Source organism: Microcaecilia unicolor, chromosome 3 (genome assembly GCF_901765095.1).
Source record: "Microcaecilia unicolor chromosome 3, aMicUni1.1, whole genome shotgun sequence".
Taxonomy (NCBI): domain Eukaryota; kingdom Metazoa; phylum Chordata; class Amphibia; order Gymnophiona; family Siphonopidae; genus Microcaecilia; species Microcaecilia unicolor.
The window spans coordinates 133,918,878-133,937,807 of NC_044033.1; the positions used below are offsets into that span (position 1 = coordinate 133,918,878).

An 18,930-nucleotide genomic window follows, 5' to 3' on the forward strand; every position below is an offset into this window, starting at 1 on the left:
CAATTTGGAGGTTTTGAGGCCAAATTGAGGGTGTATCCTTGCCGGACTATTTGCAGAACCCACTGATCGGAGGTTATGAGAGGCCACCTTTGGTGAAAAGCTTTCAACCTCCCTCCGACTGGCAGGTCGCCCGGCACTGACACTTGTATGTCGGCTATGCTCTGCTGGAGCCAGTCAAAAGCTCGCCCCTTGCTTTTGCTGGGGAGCCGCGGGGCCTTGCTGAGGCGCACGCTGCTGACGAGAGCGAGCGCGCTGGGGCTTAGCCTGGGCCGCAGGCTGTCGGGAAGGAGGATTGTACCTACGCTTGCCAGAAGAGTAGGGAACAGTCTTCCTTCCCCCGAAAAATCGTCTACCTGTAGAGGTAGAAGCTGAAGGCTGCCGGCGGGCGAATTTGTCGAATGCGGTGTCCCGCTGGTGGAGAGACTCTACCACCTGTTCGACTTTCTCACCAAAAATATTGTCCGCACGGCAAGGCGAGTCCGCAATCCGCTGCTGGATTCTATTCTCCAGGTCGGCGGCACGCAGCCATGAGAGCCTGCGCATCACCACACCTTGAGCAGCGGCCCTGGACGCAACATCAAAAGTGTCATAAACTCCTCTGGCCAGGAATTTTCTGCACGCCTTCAGCTGCCTGACCACCTCCTGAAAAGGCTTGGCTTGCTCAGGGGGAAGAGCATCAACCAAGCCCGCCAACTGCCGCACATTGTTCCGCATGTGTATGCTCGTGTAGAGCTGGTAAGACTGGATCTTGGACACGAGCATAGAGGAATGGTAGGCCTTCCTCCCAAAGGAGTCTAAGGTTCTAGCGTCCTTGCCCGGGGGCGCCGAAGCATGTTCCCTAGAACTCTTAGCCTTCTTTAGGGCCAAATCCACAACTCCAGAGTCATGAGGCAACTGAGTGCGCATCAGCTCTGGGTCCCCATGGATCCGGTACTGGGACTCGATCTTCTTGGGAATGTGGGGATTAGTTAATGGCTTGGTCCAGTTCGCAAGCAATGTCTTTTTCAGGACATGGTGCAAGGGAACAGTGGACGCTTCCTTAGGTGGAGAAGGATAGTCCAGGAGCTCAAACATTTCAGCCCTGGGCTCGTCCTCCACAACCACCGGGAAGGGGATGGCCGTAGACATCTCCCGGACAAAGGAGGCAAAAGACAGACTCGCGGGAGGAGAAAGCTGTCTCTCAGGAGAGGGAGTGGGATCAGACGGAAGACCCTCAGACTCCTCGTCAGAGAAATATCTGGGATCTTCCTCTTCCTCCCACGAGGCCTCACCCTCGGTGTCAGACACAAGTTCACGGACCTGTGTCTGCAACCTCGCCCTGCTCGACTCGGTGGAACCCCGTCCACGGTGGGGGCGTCGAGAGGTAGACTCCCTCGCCCGCATCGGCGAAGCTCCCTCCGCCGATGTAGTCGGGGAGCCTTCCTGGGAGGTGGCCGCGGTCGGCACCGCACGCGGTACCGACGTCGGGGACCTCAACCTGGGCGATGGGCCAGCCGGCGCCGCGCTCGACGGTACCGGAGGCGCAAGCACCGCCGGTACCGGAGGGGTAGGGCGCAACAGCTCTCCCAGAATCTCTGGGAGAACGGCCCGGAGGCTCTCGTTCAGAGTGGCTGCAGAAAAAGGCTGAGAGGTCGATGCAGGCGTCGACGTCAGAACCTGTTCCGGGCGAGGAGGCTGTTCCGGGCTGTCCAGAGTGGAGCGCATCGACACCTCCTGAACAGAGGGTGAGCGGTCCTCTCGGTGCCGATGCCTACTGGGTGCCGAATCCCTCGGCGACCCAGAGCTCTCGGTGCCGACACGGGGAGGAGACCGGTGTCGATGCTTCTTCGACTTCTTCCGAAGCATGTCACCGGAGCTCCCCGGCACCGACGAGGAGGACGTAGAATCCATCCGTCGCTTCCTCGGGGCCGAGACCGAAGAGGGTCGATCCCGGGGGGGCTGTACCGCAGGAGCCCTCAGGGTAGGAGAAGACCCACCCGAAGGCTCACCGCCACCAGCAGGGGAATGGACAGCCCTCACCTGCACTCCTGACGATGCACCTCCGTCCGACGACATCAGCAGACGAAGTCTCGGTACCACCGACGTCGATGCAGTCGCCCGATGCCTCGGCGCCGATGCAGAGGTCCGATGCCTCGATGCAGTCGATGGAGCGGCAGCCAAGGAAGATGGTCCGGACGCTGACGACGTCGATGCACTCGATGCCTCCGGTGCCGATGCCGACGAAGAGCCCGAGAACAAAACGTTCCACTGGGCTAATCTCGCTACCTGAGTCCGCCTTTGTAACAGGGAACACAGACTGCAGTTCTGAGGGCGGTGCTGGGCCCCTAGACACTGAAGACACGCAGAGTGCCTATCAGTGAGCGAGATTACCCGGGCGCACTGGGTGCACTTCTTGAAGCCGCTGGAAGGCTTCGATGTCATGGGCGGAAAAATCACGCCGGCGAAATCAAAAGCCGAAATGGCGAAAATTGAAGCACCAAATTTAGAGGGAGAAAAATCTCGACCGAGGCCAAACTAGGCCTACCCCGACAACGAAAGAAAACTTACGGGGCAAAACTTGAAAAATACGGGAAGGGCAGAAAACCCGACAGGGTCTTCCGGAACACTTCCGGAGCGCTTCCCAAACTTTTTTAGAAGAAAAACAATGAGAAACACGTCGAAAAGGACGCGCGAGGTCGACTCTCTGGGGCACGAACGGCGTAACACGACCGTACCGAGCGCGGACGAAAGAAGACTGGCCGGCTCGAGCCGGTTTCGGCCGGGAAGACGGCCGCGCATGCGCGGTGCGCATGGGCGCGCGAGGACTAGCAAAGGCCTTTGCTAGTAAACTTTCCGATGGAGGGGGCTGCCGAGGACGTCAACCCATCAGTGAGAACAAGCAGCCTGCTTGTCCTCGGAGAATAAAGAGTTGCCTGAGAAATATGCAGTTTGTGAGACCTGTTTAATTTGCTTAGTGGGAACCAGGTCACCCTGAGCGAGAAGGGGTAGCACACTAATCTGCATATAATCTGCATATTGAGAACCAGGTCACCCTGAGTGAGAAGGGGGATATCACAAATGGCACTTTCCCAGATGGGACTTGACTGTTGAACAACCACCGGATGATAAGGATGTCAGAGGATCCCTGCTACCCTTGGCAGTTGAATACTACTGGTGGAAAGGTGAAGCCAAGGGAAGAGGTGAGGATGGGAGCTGAGGATGGGTGTGGACCCAGGCAGTCAATGTATCCCCTATGAAGAGAGATGGAGGTGTCCTTGGAGGTTCCAGAGGCCGTGTTCCAGAAGCCTGTCAAGGGGGCCAACACTAGCAAAAGCACTTTGCTCACCTACCCCAGGTAAAGGGTACCTAGGGGGGAGGTGAGGGTGGATTTGTAAGATCTGGAGGCTTGGGAGTGGCTGTAGGGGATGGAGGAGGCCACAAGCACACACACCCACAGACCACAGGTGCAGAGCAAGCGTGGGGAGCCAGGAGAGTGAACAGGCCACACTTGGATGTGTTTTTTTGTGATTGCAGGCTGCACCCCATCGGAAGGCCAGGAAGGATGGAGGCCTGAGAAGCCGGAGAGGAGAAGGCCAGAGCACTTGCCTGAGTCGAGGGCCGATGGAGGAGATCTGGAAAAGATGGACATTGAGAACCAGGTGTTGGGACTTGCAGGGGATGAGGGTCAGAAGGGACTTGCTCCAGAGCGCCTTTCTCAGGGGGGAGCATGGTATCGTCAGATGCCCTAGTGAGAGGGAAGGGCCCGGGCTATGTGAAGTGCTAAGAGAGGAGTCGTCAGGTTTCCTCTTTCTCGGAGGGATCATAGTATCGTCGGGCGCCCAGTGAAAGGGAAGGGCCCAGGCCATGTGACGTGCTGGGAGGAAGATAAGGGACCTAGGCGAGCTAGGTGACCCCTCCCTCGGAGGGATCATGGTATCATCGGGCGCCCAGGAGGTAGGAGGGGGCTGCAGGAGAAGAGGGTCAGGTAGGGCCCGTTGCAGTGAGAGCCCCTCAAGGCCTAGTGAATGGGAAGGGCCCGGGCCATGTGATGTGCTAAGAGGGGGATGAGGAACCTAGATGGGGGTGGTGAGGCCCCAGGGATAGAGCAGGGATGAACCTGGAAAAGTGTATGCCCTCCTGGAAGAATTGCTGCTCCTCAGTGGAGAAGGCTTAGAGGGTTGCTGAGGTAGAGCAGCAATTATTTTAAGGGTGGGGGTATGTGATAAGTATGAGGCTGTCCTATCCGGGGTAGGCCACTGGAGGGCGCTAGTAGGAGAATAGGTGGAGGTCGCTAGGACCGGGGAGAGCCCTGGGATGTCCACAGGTGTAGGAGGTTATGGGCTGGGTCCTGTGTAGCTAATTAACCACTTTATACCCCACCTGAGTGGTGAAAGGAAGAGACGTGAGCTGGCAGCAGAAGAAGAGAGATCCCCCTGGAAGATACTGGCTAACCTTATGGACTTGTGGTGGACTGGGTGTCCAAAGGAGACAAGCAGGCTGAAAATCCTGAGGTAAGAAGTCCCTAAAGCATTAGTGTTGGACTGTGTGTCCTCAGTACTTATAGGAACTGTGTGTTCAAAGAAAGGACTGTGTGTCCAAAGAAGGGGGGACTGTGTGTCCCAGTGCTGAGAGGAAGCAGGCTGCAAAGCCTGGGGTTAGAAGTCCCCAAAGTATTGAAGTTAGTACTGAGCCCATGTATCTGTGTGGGGAAGGCTCAGTGTGAAGACCTATGAAAGTATAAAGTATTAAGCTAGAAGAAGTGTGCCCAGGGGCTGGAATAAAGAGTTGCCTGAGAAATATGCAGTTGGTGAGACCTGTTTAATTTGTTTAGTGGGAACCATGTCACCCTGAGCGAGAAGGGGTAGCACACTAATCTGCATATTGAGAACCAGGTCACCCTGAGTGAGAAGGGGGATATCACAGTACCAATGACATAGGAAAATGTGGGAGAGAGGTTCTGGAAGCCAAATTTAGGATCTTAGGTAGAAAGCTCAAATCCAGATCCTCTAGGGTAGCATTTTCTGAAATGCTACCTGTTCCAAGCGCAGGACCCAAGAGACAGGCAGAGCTCCGGAGTCTCAATGCGTGGATGAGACGATGGTGCAGGGAGGAGGGTTTTAGAGTTGTTAGGAACTGAGCAACATTCTGAGGAAGGGGGAGCCTATTCCGAAAGGATGGGCTCCACCTTAACCAGGATGGGACCAGGCTGCTGGCGTCGACATTTAAAAAGGAGATGGAGCAGCTTTTAAACTAGAAATGGGGGTGGGGGGGAAGGTCGATAGTCGCTCAAAAGCGCATGGTTCGGGATAAGATATCTTGCAAAGATACCTCACAAACAGGGAAGATAGGATTTCTGGATAGTGAGGTTGCACGACAGACTGTGGTAGGCCAGGTGCCCTTAAATACAACTAAAGATCAGACAAAAGATGGCAAATCAGTAGTGTCCAGTACTAAGCATCAGGCAAATAGGAACAACAAACATACTCTGAAATGTCTATATGTAAATGCTAGGAGTCTAAGAAATAAGATGGGAGAGTTGGAATATATTGCACTAAATGAAAAATTGGATATAATAGGCATTACTGAGACCTGGTGGAAGGAGGATAACCAGCGGGACACTGTCATACCGGGTTACAAAGTATATCGTAGTGATAGGGTGGACCAGACTGGTGGAGGGGTAGCATTGTATATTAACGAGAGCCTTGAGTCAGATAGATTACAAATTCAGCAGGACACAAATCACACCTTTGAATCATTGTGGGTTGAAATTCCATGTAGAAAATGGAAAAGGACGGTGATAGGAGTGTACTACCGTCCGCCTCGCCAGGACGAGCAGGTAGACGCAAAAATGATAACAGAAATCAGAGACGCAAACAAAATGGGCAATGTGATAATAATAGGTGACTTCAATTATCCAAATATAGACTGGGTAAATGTAACATCGGGACATGCTAGAGAGGTACAATTCCTTGATGAAATCAAGGACAGCTTTATGGAGCAGCTGGTGCAGGAGCCGAGAGAAGGAAAAATTCTAGACTTGGTCCTTAGTGGAGCGCATGATCTGGTGAGGGACGTTATGGTACTGGGGCTGCTTGATAACAGTGATCATAATATGATCAGTTTTAATATCGACCTTGAAGTAACTATACACAGGAAGTCAAATACTTTAGCGTTTAACTTTAAAAAAGGAGACTATGATAAAATGAGAAGAACGGTGGAAAAAAAACTTAGGGGGACAACTGAGAGGGTAAAAACTGTACAACAGGCATGGACGCTGTTCAAAAATACCATCCTGCAGGCCCAGGCCAAACATATTCCACCAATTAGAAAAGAAAGATGGAACTCCAAAAGACAGCCGGCCTGGTTGAAAAGTGAGGTGAAGGAAGCTATTAGGGCTAAAAGAAATGCCTTCAGAAAACGGAAGAAGGAACCGTCTGAAAATAACAAGAAGCAGCATAAGGAGTGTCAAAGCAAATGCAAGGCGCAGATAAAGAAGGCCAAGAGAGATTACGAAAAAAAAAATAGCATTAGAGGCAAAAAAACATAGTAAAAAAAATTTTCGGTATATTAAAAGCAGGAAGCTGGCAAGAGAATCGGTTGGGCCGCTGGATGACCGAGGGGTAAAAGGGGCGATCAAGGAAGACAAAGACGTAGCAGAGAGATTGAATGAATTCTTTGCTTCGGTCTTCACCAAGGAAGATTTGGGTGGGATACCGGTGTTGGAAATGATATTTCAAGCGGAAGAGTCGGAGAAACTTACCGACTTCACTGTAAACCTGGAGGACGTAATGGGACAGTTCGGCAAACTGAAGAGTAACAAATCTCCTGGACCGGAAGGTATTCATCCTAGAGTACTGATAAAACTGAAAAATGAGCTTGCGGAGCTACTGCTAGTGATATGTAATTTATCCTTAAAATCGAGCTTGGTACCGGAAGATTGGAGGGTGGCCAATGTAACGCCCATTTTTAAAAAAGGTTCCAGGGGAGATCCGGGAAATTATAGACCGGTGAGTCTGACGTCGGTGCCGGGGAAAATGGTAGAGGCTATTATTAAAAACAAAATTACAGAGCACAACCAAGGACATGGTGTCAGGTTCTCAGGTTCAGAGCCCGCGGGGCCGGGCTCTGGAGCAAACGTGAGGCCTTGGGCTGCTGACGAGGAGCGAAAGCAGCAGGCAAAACCCACCAACCAACGCTGGGCAAGCACACCGACACCGGCAGGGACTGCAGGTACCGCCCAGCGAGCCGGAACACACGGACTGGAACAATGGACTGGAATTCCCTGGACTGGAGGACACAGGACTGGAACCCCGGACCGGAACACTGGACTGGAATCCCCCGGACTGGAGGACACAAGACTGGAACACTGGACTGGAGCACACCGGACTGGTCCACACAGCTTCACCTGCACTTAGCTACTAAGCCCCCCAGGAGTTGAGCTCCTGGGTTCGAGTAGCCGGCAGGACTTACTGGACGACACAGGGACCAGGACTAGAACAAGCTGTAACTGAAGTGCACCTAACTCCTAAAGTGACCAAAAGTGTTCCTAAGCCCAGCACCAACAGAAAAGCTCCTAAGCCCTCCACTAACAGCAGTGCTCCTAACAGAAACTAACAGGGGTGCCCCTACGCCCTACACTAACAGAAGTGCAGGGAAGCCACAAGGGAAAACGAAGGGAAGACAAATGCCAGACCTAACACTGGTGCTTCCTAAGCACCAAGCTGCAGCAGCTAAACACGGGTTCTCACCCTGGTGCTTCCTAAGCACCAAGCTACAGCAGCTAAACACAGGTCACGAGGAAAAGCGGGGAAGACAACAGGAAACAGGCAGGAAAGCCAAATACCCAAACAATAAAAGGTGCTTCCCAAGCACTTACTAACAAGGGTGCTCCCAGCACCCAACTCCAGCACTGCACCAACTGCAGTGCTACTCACCGTAACAAAAGGGAAAAACAGGGAAGTCAAACACACAAGTTACAAGTGCACACTGCACTAAACTAACCTGGACCTAAAGCAAGTAGCCAGAAGCAAACGTTGCAAAGGCCCTGAAGGAAAGAACACCACTTCTTTATCAAGGCCCTCCCAGATGATGTCACTCTCCCTAGAGCCAGGCAGAACACATTGAAACACCGAGAGGCCCAACCCACATCAATGCAGCACCGAGCAGCTCTAGAAGCCAGTACACCCAAAGAGAGTTAGAGCAACTCAGACTACACCCACAGCTGCAGCCGGCACAGAGAGAGAGAGCTAGCTCAAACAGGACAGAAAACAGAACAGAAGCCAGCTAAAAAGCTGACCCCCAGGCAAAAGGTAAGTTTGAGAGGGGTTCTGACCACGATCATAACACATGGATTACTGAGACCGAGTCAGCACGGCTTTTGTGTGGGGAAATCTTGCCTGACCAATTTACTTCAATTCTTTGAAGGAGTAAACAAACGTGGACAAAGGGCAGCCGGTTGATATTGCATATCTGGATTTTCAAAAGGCGTTTGACAAGGTACCTCATGAAAGGCTACAGAGGAAATTAGAGGGTCATGGGATAGGAGGAAAAGTCCTATTGTGGATTAAAAACTGGTTGAAGGATAGGAAACAGAGAGTGGGGTTAAATGGGCAGTATTCACAATGGAGAAGGGTGGTTAGTGGGGTTCCTCAGGGGTCTGTGCTGGGACCGCTGCTTTTTAATATATTTATAAATGATTTAGAGATGGGAGTAACTAGCGAGGTAATTAAATTTGCTGACGACACCAAGTTATTCAAAGTCGTTAACTCGCGACAGGATTGTGAAGAATTATAGAAGGACCTTGCGAGACTGGGAGACTGGACGGCTAGATGGCAGATGACGTTTAATGTGAGCAAGTGCAAGGTGATGCATGTGGGAAAAAAGAACCCGAATTATAGCTACGTCATGCAAGGTTCCACGTTAGGAGTTACGGACCAAGAAAGGGATCTGGGTGTCGTCGTCACTGAAACATTCTGCTCAGTGTGCTGCTGCGGCTCAGAAAGCGAATAGAATGTTGGGTATTATTAGGAAAGGTATGGAAAACAGGTGTGAGGATGTTATAATGCCGTTGTATCGCTCCATGGTGCGACCACACCTTGAGTATTGTGTTCAATTCTGGTCGCCGCATCTCAAGAAAGATATAGTGGAATTGGAAAAGGTGCAGCGAAGGGCGACTAAAATGACAGCGGGGATGGGAACGACTTCCCTATGAAGAAAGACTAAGGAGGCTAGGGCTTTTCAGCTTGGAGAAGAGACGGCTGAGGGGAGACATGATAGAGGTGTATAAAATAATGAGTGGAGTGGAACAGGTGGATGTGAAGCTTCTGTTCACGCTTTCCAAAAATACTAGGACTAGGGGGCATGCAATGAAACTACAGTGTAGTAAATTTAAAACAAATCGAAGAAAATATTTCTTCACCCAACGCTTAAACTCTGGGATTCGTTGCCGGAGAACATGGTGAAGGCGGTTAGCTTGGCAGAGTTTTAAAAGGGGTTAGACGGTTTCCTAAAGGATAAGTACTAAATGGACTTTGGAAAAATCCACAATTCCAGGAATAGCATGTATAGAATGTTTGTACGTTTGGGAAGCTTGCCAGGTGCCCTTGGCCTGGACTGGCCGCTGTCGTGGACAGGATGCTGGGCTCGATGGACCCTTGGTCTTTTCCCAGTGTGGCATTACTTATGTACTTACCTTCATCTGCTGTTAGGAAGGGATTACATCCACCTGTCAAGAACACTGTAACTAGACGCTAAGGAATATTAGTTTAATATTAAAGAACTCTAATCTATTTTAGTGCTTCAGATGAAGAGATACGAACGATTAAGATATCATCGGGATGGATGGTGAGCAAATGAGCTACAGTGTTTAGGACAGCCATAGCCACATTCTGGATTGTTCTTTATAATCTACCTATGGAGCAGGAAACTGCATTGTCCCTAGCCAGACCTTAAATGATTCAAAGTGTTTAAAGTTTGCATGAATGTGGAACACTGATTCAAACGTTAAGGCAGAACTGAGAGACATATGTTACTTTCCCTTGAGCTACCAGTGAAAAGGTATGAACCAAATTAAAATAAATAGATCTTATAAGGTCAATTTCTCTATAGGAATTTAGGATAACAATTATTCGTGAATAAGAAAAGCTGACATTTAAAAAAAAAAAAAAAGCATCAAAAAGCCTGTGTTATAATCAGTCAAGTCCCACACATATTAGAAGTATAATGGATTATTTGGCAGCTCTGCATATCTGAGATATAAACAATTCTTAAAAACATCACCATGCAGCTGTGCTAACTCTGAGACATAGTTAAAAAAAACAGCTAGACAGACAGCACTGGATTACTCAATTATGTAAAAAACCTACAATTCTGGGAATATGCTAATTAGTAACCATTTCAGAAGCAAGGCTAGATAACAGAATGTGTGTTACCACTACTCAGGGATAGCAGAAAAAGTGCCCTTGATTTGAGTAAGCACTGCTGGCCTCAGCACTCTCAGAGCTACACTAATTCATTGGCTCTGACTGCTGGAGAATGTGAGCTAAAGTGAAAAGGATGTTTGGAGTTCTAATCTGACGAACACTGGTTTTGAACAGGACTGCACACCCAATGCTTACGTAAGAGACTGTTTCCAGAATCTCCGATACTCACCATATATTAAGGTTTCCAGCAAAATCTCCAGTAGCTAAGTATCTTTGTTGCAGAGATGTAGCACCAAAGGTTCCACATTTTATAGGTGTGGCCTTTTCAATCTTAAAAAGAAGAAAAAATCATTTATATTCAAAATGAACTATATAAAAAGTATAAATAATGAATGAACAGCTACTTTTAATTCAATATTTATGGATCTGTATAGGATTCACAGTTTATCTACAGCATGTAACAAGTTAATGACAACAAAAATGATTAATCATTCAATATAAATATACTATGCTATATCATAAAAAGAATGAAAACAGCAAATTTCTATACAAAATATAGCTCTCTACCCCCATTATTCAACTTGCGATGGTCAGGGGTCTTTTTTTCTTTGTTTTTTTAAACGCATCCACCACAAGCTTTTTATTCCCAGATATTCAGCACCAGTAAACCGAATAACAGCCAGTGCTGAATATCCAAGTATAGGTTAGCCAGTACCACTCATCCTGGCACCAGCAATATTCAGACCGGCACCCAGATAGGTAACCGTATAAAGTTAGGATAGTCTCTCTTCTCTCCTAAATTTAATCAGGCAGTTACCTGGTTAGCACTCCCTGACCACCCCAACACTAACTGAATATTGCCAAGGTGGTCTGGCCGGTGATTCAGTAGCTTTATCCAGATAATGCCACTGAAAATACAGTCAGCGAGACTTATCAAGGTAGAAGCTGTTTCTATCCCAACAAGTCTTGCTGAATATCAATCCCATTGCTTCTAAGGGGTCATCAATAAAGTAAAATTATGTCTTACCTAATAATTTCTTTTTGTCGGCTCCATTCTGAACATTTGGGTGTCATCCCCTTTTACCAGCAGATGGAGGTAGAGAAAATTGTAGGCTTTTCCAGTGAACGCATCAGTATAACCTGCTGGTGCACTGAGAAAATTCCATTATACTTCTGCCAAAGCAGCAGAAGGAGAAATTAGTCCTTCCCACTATTCCAGAACCTGTGGGATAGTTATGTTTATTAACCGGCAGGTAGACATAGAAAACTGAACTGAGACATCTCTCTTGGCATCCAGTTCAGCTCCTCAGCATTTGCATAGACAAGCAGTAAGGATAAACTCAGGAAATAAGCACAACAACCTTAAAACAATTCGCTAACCTAACACCAGACAGCAAACATATGTGGACCTCTCATTTCTGGACAACTTGTAGAGAACAAAATACGCAAGAAGCACCATGAGAGGTGGAAGTCGTTATGTGACCCATTACTTGGCACCGACTAACATCTCAGAAACCTCGGGCAGGCTTCTGGAATAGCTGGAAGGACTAATGGAAAGAAAATTATCAGATAAAACCTAATCTCTCCTTCCATTACGAAGCTTCCCACTATTCCAGAACCTGTGGGATGTTCAAAAGTAATTCGTAGAGTGGGTGGGATCCTGGTGCTACCGCCCTGAGGACTGAAGCCACAAAACTGGCTTCCAAGTGCACCACAATGTCCACCCTCGACAAAGGCATGCAGCGTTGACCATCTCACCACCTTGCAAATATCCACCAGAGACAATAAGGTAGTCTCCACCCACGATGTTGATAAACACTTTGTAGAATGAGCCCACAAGGCCTGAGGAGCCTGCTTTCCTGTAAGCAAGTAAGATGATGCGATAATCTCCTATGTCCTATTGTGGATTAAAAACTGGTTGAAGGATAGGAAACAGAGAGTGGGGTTAAATGGGCAGTATTCACAATGGAGAAGGGTAGTTAGTGGGGTTCCTCAGGGGTCTGTGCTAGGACCGCTGCTTTTTAATATATTTATAAATGATTTAGAGATGGGAATAACTAACGAGGCAATTAAATTTGCTGACGACACAAAGTTATTCAAAGTCGTTAACGTGCGACAGGATTGTGAAAAATTACAAGAGGACCTTATGAGACTGGGAGACTACTACTACTACTATTTGACATTTCTAAAGCGCTACTAGGGTTACGCAGCGCTGTACAATATAACATAGAAGGACAGTCCCTGCTCGAAGAGCTTACAATCTAATGGACAAATGTACAGACAATCAAGTAGTGGCAGTCAAATTGGGGCAGTCTAAGGTTAGGTGCCGAAGGCAACATTGAAGAGGTGGGCTTTGAGCAAGGATTTGAAGATGGGTAGGGAGGGGGCTTGGCGTAGGGCCACAGGAAGTTGATTCCACGCATAGGGTGAGGCGAGGCAGAATGGGCGGAGCCTGGAGTTGGCGGTGGTGGAGAAGGGTGCTGAGAGGAGGGATTTGTCCTGTGAGCGGAGGTTTCGGGCGGGAACGTAAGGGGAGATGAGGGTGGAGAGGTAATGAGGGTCTGCAGACTGAGTGCATTTGTATGTGAGAAGGAGAAGCTTGAACTGAATGCAGTATCTGACCGGAAGTCAGTGAAGCGACCTGAGGAGGGGGTAATATGAGTGTATCGGTTCAGGCGGAATATAAGACGAGCAGCAGAGTTCTGGATGGATTGAAGTGGGGATAGATGGCTAAGTGGGAGGCCAGTGAGGAGAAGGTTGCAGTAGTCAAGGCGAGAGGTAATGAGGGCGTGGATGAGAGTTCGGGTGGTGTGTTCTGAGAGGAAAGGGCGAATTTTGCTGATGTTAAAGAGGAAGAAGCGACAGGTCTTGGCTGTCTGCTGGATATGCGCAGAGAATGAGAGGGAGGAGTCGAAGATGACTCCAAGGTTGCGGGCAGATGAGACGGGGAGGATGGTGTTATCAACTGAGATCGAGAGAGGAGGAAGAGGAGAGGTGGGCTTTGGTGGAAAGACTATAAGCTCGGTCTTGGACATGTTCAGTTTCAGGTGGCGGTTGGACATCGGCAGCTAAATGGCAGATGACGTTTAATGTGAGCAAGTGCAAGGTGATGCATGTGGGAAAAAAAACACGAATTATAGCTACGTCATGCAAGGTTCCACGTTAGGAGTTATGGACCAAGAAAGGGATCTGGGTGTCGTCGTCACTGAAACCTTCTGCTCAGTGTGCTGCTGCAGCTCGGAAGCGAATAGAATGTTGGGTATTATTAGGAAAGGTATGGAAAACAGGTGTGAGGATGTTATAATGCCGTTGTATTGCTCCATGGTGCGACCACACCTTGAGTATTGTGTTCAATTCTGGTTGCCGCATCTCAAGAAAGATATAGTAGAATTGGAAAAGGTGCAGCGAAGGGCGACTAAAATGATAGCGTGGATGGGACGACTTCCCTATGAAGAAAGACTAAGGAGGCTAGGGCTTTTCAGCTTGGAAAAGAGACGGCTGAGGAGAGACATGATAGAGGTATATAAAATAATGAGTGGAATGGAACAGGTGGATGTGAAGCGTCTGTTCACGCTTTCCAAAAATACTAGGACTAGGGGGCATGCGATGAAACTACAGTGTAGTAAATTTAAAACAAATCGGAGAAAATGTTTCTTCACCCAACGCATAATTAAACTCTGGAATTTGTTGCCGGAGAACGTGGTGAAGGCGGTTATCTTAGCAGAGTTTAAAAAGGGGTTAGACAGTTTCCTAAAGGACAAGTCCATAAACCACTACTAAATGGACTTGGGAAAAATCCACAATTCCAGGAATAACATGTATAGAATGTTTGTACATTTGGGAAGCTTGCCAGGTGCCCTTGGCCTGGATTGGCAGCTGTCGTGGACAGGATGCTGGGCTCAACGGACCCTTGGTCTTTCCGAGTGTGGCATTACTTATGTACTTATGTAATCTCCTTCAGCCATCTAGCAATTGTAGAATTGGAAGTACGCACTAAATGCTAGAGACGCCCAAATATTCCTTCAGGCGTCTCTAGCATTTAGTGCACACTAATCAGCGCGCACTAAAAACGTTACCAAACCTTTGTAAAAAAAAAAAAAAACCTAAATAACCTAAGTTAATCCAGTTGATATACACTGCAAATGCAAAAAACCTATTCACACTAATTTATGAGCCAAATCATTAAAAGAGAAAGCAGCCAGAATGTGGCATCTAAACTTTAAACAAATGCTAAAAATCAAAACTAATAAAGCAAAGAATTGGAAGCCAGTAGGTATCCCATCCTGGCAAAAATCCAGTTTTGTTTGGTCCAATACTATTATCAGCACTGTGCAGGTTAACCAACAGGCTTATTTTCGAAAGAGGAGGACACCCATCTTTCGACACAAATCGGAAGATGGGCGTCCTTCTCCCAGGGTCGCCCAAATCGGCATAATCGAAAGCCAATTTTGGGCATCCCCAACTGCTTTCCGTCGCGGGGACAACCAAAGCTCCCGGTGGCATGTCTGAGGTGTAGCGAAGGTGGGACTTGGGCGTGCCTAACACATGGGCGTTCTTAAGCTATAATCAAAAATAGAAGGGCATCCCTGACAAGCACTTGGACGACTTTACCTGGTCCTTTTTTTGTTACGACCAAGCCACAAAAAGATGCCCGAACTGACCTCCCCTTACTCCCCCAGTGGTCACTAACCCCCTCCCACCCTCAAAAAAAGTATTTAAAAATATTTTTTGCCAGCCTCAAATGTCATACTGAGGTCCATCGCAGCAGTATGCAGGTCCCTGGAGCAGTTTTAGTAGGTGCAGTGCACTTCAGACAGGCAGACCCAGGCCCATCCCCCCCTACCAGTTACACTTGTGGTGGTAAATGTGAGCCCTCCAAAACCCACCAGAAACCCACTGTACCCACATCTAGGTGCCCCCTTCACCCACATGTAGTGCTGTAACCAAAGGAGGTTAGATTGAGAACAGGAGAACACGAAGGCGGATAGAGTGGACTTCAAAGGAGGAAAAACAGTGAGATTGAGGTGGAAGAAGGGGTTGAAATCTGGAGGAGGGAGAGAGAAGTAGTCCAACACCACCCCCACGGCCAGCAGGGCGAGGAGTATGTGAAAATAGATAACCGCCATGGCACAGGGCTGCGACTGAAGCAGAGTCATCAGGGCAGAGCCAGGTTTTTGTTATGGCAAGCAGATGGAGGTGACGCGAGATAAAGAGGTCCTGGATATAGGCGAGTTTGTTACAGATAGAGCGGGCATTCCATAGGGCGCAAGAGAAGAGGAGGGGAGTAGAGAAATAGAGATGAGGTTAGAAAGGTCGCGGTGAGATCTGTAGAGTTGGGATAATAGTTGGTGAGGGGGGGCCAGGATTGGGATTGATGTCACCGGCTGAGAGTAAGAGGATGAGTAAAAGAGAGCGGAGGAGAGTAGGAGAGGTGTGGCCACGAAGGCGTCAAAGGCGAGAGGTATTTAGGTGGAATGGGGAAGGCAAAATGGACGGAAGAAAGAGGCGGAGATTAAAAGCCAAGAGGGAGGAAGATGGTAGGAGAGAAGGTGAGGTGATGAAGTCGATGGATGGGCAGTGAATTCCTGTAGCGGAGAGAGGTAGGGGGTGAGAGAAAAGATTAGGAAGGGACAGGGCTAGGAAGAGAATGTGAATAGGGGCCAAAGTAGAGAAGGGATGTTGACCAACCAAATAACCGATGTAGTCCAGAGGTGGGTTGCAACAAATTAAACACATATCGAAGCACATACAGACTCGACACAGAACTGTGTTGTGGCAACAAGATGCCTGCTTCAGGACTTAGTATATCTGATGTAGGTTATTTGTGTCCTAAAGCTAAGGCTTTAAAAACCAATATAAGAAATGATAAGTGGAACCCAGGAGTGGCTCAGCATCTTCCAATAGTCCAGTTAACCTCCCTCTCTAACCAGTTAAATGTCGCTGAATATCAGCGGATAGCCCTGCACAAGCAATTTAACTGGCCAGGAGCCATTTCTGGCCAGTTAAACCACTTTGAATATTGACACCTTAATAGTTAGATGGACAAATTCACTGGGCTGAGAATTTCCCTTCACGTATGTGCACAGGCACATTTGAACCAGTGGACTTCATTTAAACCACATTTTGAAAGGGAAGCTCTATATACGAGACTGTTCCCACCAAAGACACAGAAACATACACACACACATATGCATTCCCTCACTCTTCAGTCACACACATGCACGCACACACTCATTCTTCATATATATATACGCAAGTGTCCATATACACACACACAAACATGCACATGTGCGCACTGCTGTTAAATGCCATTGAGTTGGTGTCAGCTCATAGCAATGCTCAGATAGTTGCCCTCAACTGTGTTTAGTCTTCAATCAGGCAGCTAATAATTGATCGAGCAGTATCCATAACCAGAGCATTTTTTCTAGCAAAAAAGGTGCCGGTACTCAAATGCTAGGCCACCCTTCAGGGTGATCACTGAGGGACCCACCTCACAACAGCCAGGCCCCCTGCAACCAGTCACAGAATCTATGACAAGGTAGCATTGGTGTGTTGAGCCTGAGCTCTTTCATTAAAACTTGGGGTCCATGAGTCAATTTTAGAAGACAATGGAAAAGATAAATGGTACTCAGTACCTCCTCAAAAAAAGCCCTGTCCATAACTATTATTGTATCAATCCATCACACTGCTGATTTTCCTCCTGTGCACTGACCTTCAACCTTGCAAAGCATGAAGTCTTTCTCTAATGATCTTTCTCTTCACATGCGAGTAAGTATAAATGCTTAAGTCACTTGAGCTTCTAAGGAAAGATTAGGTTTGATCTCCAGTGCCAACTGATTTGTTCTTTGGCAAGTCCACAGTAAATGCAGTATTCCTCTCCAGCACCATAATTCAAATTTCTTTCCTGTCTTGCTTCTTCACAGTCCAACTTTCACATCCATGACACTATTGAAGATGCAAAGTCTTGGACAAATCGAATCTTTGTACGCAGATATACCTCTCTGCACTTGAAAAGCTAGTCTAAGTCCTTCATAACCATTCTGCCAAGAGCAATATGTCATGGGATTTCTTGACTACTTGTTTTATTATTGTTTATTGGTTCAAGCAGGTTGAAGTTGTCTAGTATTTTTCTATTACTTCTCCATCGAAAGTGAAAATGAACTTTACCAGTTGTCATGATCTTTGTTTTCTTCACATTAAGGTGCAAGCCCATTTTGAAACTATATCCCTTGATCTTGATAATCAGATGATTCAAACTGTCTTCACTTTTAGCCAGTATCATCAGCATAATGAAGATTATTGAGGAATCCTCCACCAATACTTCTCTGACTTGTCCTGCATACAAACTGAACAGGTAAGGCGAAAGTATGCAGCCTTGTAGTACACCTTTGCTGATCTTAAACCATTTTGTTTTTGTTCCATTCAAACTCTTGCTTCTTGATCAGTATAAAGCACATGCATGAGAACTATCCGATGTTCTGGTATACCTATGCTCCTTAATGTGGCCTAAAGTTTCTTTTCATTTCTTATACACTATTTACAAATATGAAAGTTATTTTACACTGTCCAAGGTTTTGCTGTAGTAAATGAAACACATGTAGATATCCATTTGGTATTCCTTCATCTTTTTAAGGATCCATCTCATATCTGTGAATCTTTCCTGAATCTTGCTTGAACTTCAGGCAGTTCCTGTTCTGTCCACACAAACGCATATTTGCTACCAGCTTTTACTTAGCCTCCAGCAGCTCCTTTACATTTTACCCTATTCTAACATTCCCACTCTTTCTCAAGATCCCCCCCCCCCCCCACGACATTCACATCCAAAGCTCAGTCCTCTCCCTCCCCTCCCCTCCCACACCACCACCACCACCACACACACACACACAATTTGTACCTCAATCCCTTCTTCCTGTGACTTGAAGCCTTCCTACTGTCTGGATACTACCATAGTCTCTGCACTGGAAGAGAGAGGACTGAGGAGCTACAGAACGCAAAACTACTACTACTACTTATCATTTCTTATCCTTCCTAGAACTGGGTAACTTGGAAGCTCTACATCCGAGAAATAAGAAAACTGACAGAGACCTGTTACCTTACCGCCCTCTGGCTCCCCTCCTACCAATACTATAAGGGGACGAATAGTCTGAACTCCCCCAGGTCAAACCGCCGACGACAGGGGTCACGTCACGCAGAACACCCCCCACACTCACCTCCCGGAGCAGCCGCAGGTCCCCGTGCTCGATCTCGTATACCTGCAGCACCCCCGTGCCGCGGGCGTAGTTGCCCAAGCACACGAACTTGGCACTGCAAGGGATCCACTTACAGTCGAAAATAGTGTAATTCAGCCCTTTCTGAATGTGGGCGATGATCTGAGGCTTCTCCAGCGGGCTGGACATAGCGAAAGCACCAACTCTCAATCTGTCTGTCTGTCTCTCTCTCCCCCCACCCCCCTTCCTCCCAGCAAACCTTGCGCACCACCCCAAGCGCAAGCGGTCTCCTTGGTGTTGACTAGTGCAGGCCTCTGGGTAAA

General features: G+C 48.0%; 1 protein-coding gene across 2 annotated transcripts in view; it reads right to left on the reverse strand.

The window, feature by feature from the left end:
- WDR92 (WD repeat domain 92) overlaps positions 1-18,867 on the reverse strand; it is a 90,389-nt gene extending 71,522 nt beyond the window's left edge. For both annotated transcript variants that reach the window (XM_030196375.1, XM_030196373.1), the window contains exons 1-2: positions 18,611-18,867; positions 10,630-10,730 (exon numbers count right to left, since the gene is read on the reverse strand). In XM_030196375.1, coding sequence (XP_030052235.1) covers positions 10,630-10,730; positions 18,611-18,796 — 287 coding nt within the window. In that variant the 5' untranslated portion in view covers positions 18,797-18,867. The remainder of the gene's footprint in view (positions 1-10,629; positions 10,731-18,610) is intronic.
- Between the last annotated feature and the right edge of the window lie 63 nt (positions 18,868-18,930).